Source organism: Pundamilia nyererei, unplaced genomic scaffold (genome assembly GCF_000239375.1).
Source record: "Pundamilia nyererei isolate P.nyererei 1_Seehausen unplaced genomic scaffold, PunNye1.0 scaffold00377, whole genome shotgun sequence".
NCBI classification, from domain to species: domain Eukaryota; kingdom Metazoa; phylum Chordata; class Actinopteri; order Cichliformes; family Cichlidae; genus Pundamilia; species Pundamilia nyererei.
The window spans coordinates 252,826-258,473 of NW_005187778.1; the positions used below are offsets into that span (position 1 = coordinate 252,826).

The 5,648-nt window shown below is 40.0% G+C and overlaps 1 protein-coding gene across 1 annotated transcript in view; it reads left to right on the forward strand.

Moving 5' to 3' along the window:
- sh3tc1 (SH3 domain and tetratricopeptide repeats 1) overlaps positions 1–5,648 on the forward strand; it is a 22,665-nt gene that overhangs the window by 6,861 nt on the left and 10,156 nt on the right. Inside the window, exons 4-9 of the mRNA XM_013915843.1 lie at positions 769–874; positions 2,648–2,788; positions 3,700–3,898; positions 4,009–4,085; positions 4,695–4,890; positions 4,993–5,227. Of these exons, the coding sequence (XP_013771297.1) occupies positions 769–874; positions 2,648–2,788; positions 3,700–3,898; positions 4,009–4,085; positions 4,695–4,890; positions 4,993–5,227 (954 nt within the window). The remainder of the gene's footprint in view (positions 1–768; positions 875–2,647; positions 2,789–3,699; positions 3,899–4,008; positions 4,086–4,694; positions 4,891–4,992; positions 5,228–5,648) is intronic.

Genomic DNA, 5,648 nt, shown 5'->3' on the forward strand with positions numbered 1-5,648 from the left:
TACCCTGTCACTGGTGTCAGACAGATGTTTCACAACATCTTTTAAACATCTGTAACTCCTCAACCATTTTAATTGAAAGAGTTCAAACACTTGCTGACAGCTCTGCCGTGATGTTAGGGTCACTACAGTGATCCTAGGCTCTGTGTCGCAGCGCCCCGGTGAAAACAAAGGTTGGTTGAGAGAAGAGTGAGTGAGTGTTATGGACCTCCACAGAAAACAGACATTTGTGTTCTTTTCACTGTGTTGTGTTTTGATGTCATTTGTGTGCACTGGCAGCCATGTGATTGTGGTCAGTGAGCAAGCTGCCACTGTTTGAATTATTCGAGACACATTTTGGGCAGATCATCATCATATATGTATTCTGCTGGTTTTGTTTATTTTTAAATACTTATTCTGAAGTTTGTTCATCTTCATGTGGTGTTGCTCACTCTCTGTCTCATACTTGAAAAACATCTGGAAAGTGGTGGTCTTTAGAGTTTTTATGGCTGGAGCTGTGAAACATTATTGGACCACGTTTCAGTTAAATATTAACTCTTCTCTTCTTGTTGTGCTGCCACAGCTCATTTTTCTGCTGTACTTCCTGTAACTGCTGTAAAACTGTAAAATGCATTTTACTGAGACATGAAAAGTGGCTGTCAAAACCTTCAGTTTGATGTTTAAATGACATTCGTTATGTGTCAGTTTGTTAAATGTGAGCATCAAATGATAATTGGATCAGATGGACAGTTAAGAAACTTCAGTATCAACACTGTTTTCTGTTTTCTTCAGGAGCTGTCCGCCCATCTCATCTCCATCAACAGTGAAAGAAAAGCCATTTATGTGATGTTCACAACATTTGAAGACATATGGAAGTTCACCACATATTACAAAATAGGTATGGAGTACACTGTAGCGTGCCTCCGCCTGAGCTGTACCTGTAGCTACACCTGTAGCTCAGAAGGTAGAGGAGGTCATCTACTGATCGGAAGGTTGGCGGTTCGATTCCTGGCTTCCCCTAGTCTGCATGCCTTGGGCAAGATACTAATACCAAATCTCCGATGCATCCATCAGAGTATGAATGTTAGAAAACAGAAAAAAAATGTGCTGGTGTGATTGTGTGAATGCACAAAGTTGTGTGAAGCGCTCAGAAGAGTAGAAAAGCATTATATTAGAACCAGGTGGAAGTATATGTGATGTCATCTAAGGAGCTTGGAAAGAAAAGCGTCTGGACTTCTTTAAGTTGCTTCTTCAGCTTCTCGGATGAGAGGTGAAACGTCTTCAAGTAACTTAAAGAAGTCCAGACGCTTTTCTTTCCAAGCTCCTTAGACTACGATGACCTGGATGACTGAGAACCTTCACAGACATATATGTAATGTCATAAAAACAAACCAAAAATAGCATTTTCAAATTAGAGATCTTGTCATGCAGTTCTAAACCTTTAGTCCTGCTTAGTTCAGTATTGAATAATTAGATTTAAAATCAAATTGAAATTGGGATTTAGCTTCATCTAAAGACCAGAGATGACTTTTTTCAAGTAACGAGTAAAGTAAGGGATTAGTATTGCAAAAACGGTAATTAGATTACTGTTACTTTCCTGTAAGCACGCTGCGTTACTGTGTTACTAAAACCGTGATTTTTTTGCGAGAATGTCTCATGACAGTGACGTAAGCGATTGCGACCTTTCGCAAACCTCCGCCTGCTTTACAGGTGAAAATAGAGCAACAGGACCGCTAGTCTTTGATTGTATTTATTTTCTGCTGTGTTTCACACAGACTGAGTATAAACACAAAAAAAATTTTATTTTATGTGCTGGAATGTTCAGAAAATAAGTTTAAATGTTAAACAAATTTCTTCCAGTCAGAGAATGTTGAATATAATTAAATTGTTGCTTGATGCATAAAGTTAAAAGATTAAAACTAATAAAACAAGTTTTAAAAAGAGACTTTTCCATTTGATTATGCAGAAAAAGTAGAATTGGGCTGAAAGATCTATCGCTTTATCACCTACTCAGGTTTTAAATCTTGTTTATAAAAGTAACTAAGTAATTAATTACTTTTGAAAATAAGTAATCAGTAAAATAACGGGATTACTTTTTGGGGGAAGTAATTAGTTACTGATTACTTTTTTCAAGTAACTTGACCAACACTGCTAATGACAATTGAAGTTGTATAACTGGAGACAGTAGAAAACAGACAGACTATGTTCTGTGTGGAGTCGAGTGTGAGGGACTCTGTTTGGAGGCTGTAGCTTGGACAGTGAGCACAAGAACACCAGCAAATCTACAACAGAATGACTGAAGAAGGAAAAAACGAGGTGTTGTAGTGGCCCAGTCAAATCCAAACCTCAATCCAACTAAAATACTGTGACAAGAAGTTAAGAGAGCTGGACATAAACAAACGCCTGTTAACCTCAATAAACAGACAAAAGATGATGTAGATGTTGTAGAGATGAGGATAAAATTCCTCCTTTTAAATTAATACATAAACTTCAAGTTATTGTTGCTAAAGGTGTTGGATAAGTGGAGTGTATTTGGTTGTTCCACACTGCTCTGGCATTTTGTCTTAGTTCTCGTTAATAAATAATGACACAGTGTAAAACGTCATGTTTTGTGCTACATCTTATCCAAATACCTCACACTGCCTTCTGTGAACATCCTCCTCTCCTCCAGGTTTCCTGCGCCATTGTATGGAGAACCTACTGCTAGAGCAGACGTTCTGGCTCAGTTCTTTGAAGGATGACTTTGCTATTGAGGTGACCATTCAGGAGGAAACACTTAACCTTTTCTACAGAGGCATCCTCCTACAAGAAGGTTGGCACTAAAATATCATTTTAGAAGGTGATTAGACATGAGATCAGGAAACTGTAAATTAGTAACAAAGGTGTGCATTTACCTGGTAAAATCTTAGACGAGTGAAAGTATTAGTTAACTATTTAAATGAGTTACATATGTATATTTGCTGATAATTCCAATTCACACCAAACGCAACATCATTTTATATGCAGGCATTGAGAAAACACATAGATCCTCCCACTCAAATGCCATGTTGTGTAGTGAATTTAAAGGACTAATATAAACTTGTTCTGAGAAATAATTTCACAAGCAGCCTGACTGAGGTCCATTTATTTAAAGGACCAACCATACCTGTATCATTCCTATACCAAACAGTATAGGAACCCATGATATTCCTTTTTTTGGGGGGGGCAATTTAGTCATGGGTCCGCTTATTTAATTTATGGCCAGATTGTACTGTCATAGCTGAGGAGATCCAGTGGGCTCAGGAGGCCAGTTTGGAAGATCAAGCTCAGTGTGTTTATTCACAGTTAATGTTCAGCAATAAATGCAGGTGAGTGAATATCAGTCAGCTGATCTCAAAGCTCCAGCTCAGGCTGTTAAAGTGTTCCACGACAAAATGTTTTCTCTCTCCCGCTGTTGGACATTTCTAGCCCTCACAATGTAGACAACAGCAGGAGCCAGTCAGTTTGTGCAATAATGTCACTAAGAGCTTTTTGTATTTTAATGTCATTAATGTCCTTATGACCTCCAGCTTGGCTGGGGAAGGCGTTCCTCCAGACTAGCTGGAGGGCTCTGAGTATCCCAGCCACCAGGAGTTCTGGGCTGCCCCCAGTTTTTAAAAAAAAATTTTAATACATGTGTACGGAGTTGCTGTTTTACTGTCATTATATAAGTAAACTTAGCCTGCTCACTCTCTTTGTTGTTAGGTTCATTGTTTGCCAGTTGCAGTGCTAGCCAGATGTTTGACAGTTCAACCTCTGGAGGAGACCTGTACTTGGAGCAGGGAGACATAGCCCAGTTCGAGCCTCCCTTCCTAGGCTCAGGGTGGACTGTTCTCTGTCTGGCTGATGGAGCACGGGGCACTGCACCTAAACCTGCTCTGGAGCCAGTCATCCCTTTCCATCAGTGAGTTACAGCCACATAAAGGCCCATGTGGACCTTAAGCAGTCTCATAGTAACTTTGATGTGAACATGAAGCACCGTAAATGAGGTCAGATAATCCCATCTGTCCACAGGTGGTTTCTCAAATCTTGTGCAGAAAGCATTTTAGTAGGTGATGGTAAATCTACCTGTGACTTCCCTCTGCACTTTGGTAAGTGTTTGTGTTATGTTAACTTCAGTTACTTTCATTTATCTCATATAATCATTTGCAGTCTAGCCTTGAGGTCACTGTGCTAGGACTAGGGCTACAACTAGAGCCTGGCTCACAGTATCGCCTCCAATTCATCCCAAAGGTGTTCTGTTGGATTGAGGTCAGGACTCTGTGCAGGCCCGTCAAGTTCTTCCACACCATTTATGGAGCATGCTTTGTGCACTGGTGCACAGTCATTTTGAAACAGGAATAGCCATCTGCAAACTGTTCCCACAAAGTTGGGAGCAAGAAATTATCCAAAAGGTCTCGGTATGCTGAAGCCCCTCCTGAAAAGCACCCCCAGACAATAACCCCCCTTCACTCAGCTTTACACAAAGCAGTCAGGTGGCATGCTTAACACTTTGTATGTATTGGGTTTGGTGATGTAACAGTTGGCCACACATACGCCACATATACCAGTGATTACATTTGGACAAATATGCATTAGTTTGACATATGGAAATAGAGTTTACAACAAAAGTTGATTTTCCAGTTTTCAGAGATACTTATTGCTACAGAAACCTCTCTCACAGTTTGGGACTATCTTCATGCAGTGTCTCCTCTGTTTAGCCAGAGGAACCTGTCTAGCTAAAAAGGAGTATGATGCTGAGGGCCCGGACGAGCTGAGCGTGTCACCTGGTGATCCCATCACGATTGTGGGATTTTTGGTGCCTTGTTTTGATTGGTTCACGGGGAAGAAGGAAGCAACAGGAGAAATAGGTCTGGTCAGGACAAGCTTGGTAAAACCGTCCACTGACGCTTACGAGTGAGTGTAACAGCCGATTCCAATACAGTTTTATTGTATTACACCATTTTAGGTTGAGATGATGACAGTGTGTACCTGTTTTCTTCTCTGTCACCACTCCAGCTCTGCAGAGATTTTTTTAGATAAAGAGGACTGGATTTTCTCGAGTCTGCAAGAGGAAAAAGTCATCGAAGAATCCATTGCCATATTGAAGAAAAAATCTCATAATGATATTGGGCATAATTACAAACTAGGTGAGAAAGAAAAGGAAAACGGCTTACTGATACCTACCGATGCTCATAGTACCAATGCTTACATTCCAGTTAAATCAAATCTTTGCTGTAAATACCATATTTTGGTTTAGCAAGCTAGCTAGTGATTGTTGGATGACTAATAATAAAGACTGTGCAAGTAGTATTTTGTCTGTATGTCAGCAAGATTATGGAAAAAAGACCAGCCAGGAGCAGCTGTAACATGGGAAGAAAAAAGTATTAAACGATGGAGCAGATCTAGGTCACCAAATTGCAAGATAGGTAGTTGTGTTTGGTAGTAGGTTATACATTAAAAGTTATAAGATATTACAATTGGTTGTGCCTGAGACATTTTGACACAAATAGATGAACTCAGCCCAACAACAGGTTGTTTAGTGTGCCAAAGTTTGTGGCAAGAATAAAAACCTGACAAAGAACCGCCATCCAAGTCCAACACGAAGACCTGTACGTACTGCTGTCAGCATTGCTTAACTTCCATTGATGAGTTCATGGAGGCACAATCTACAA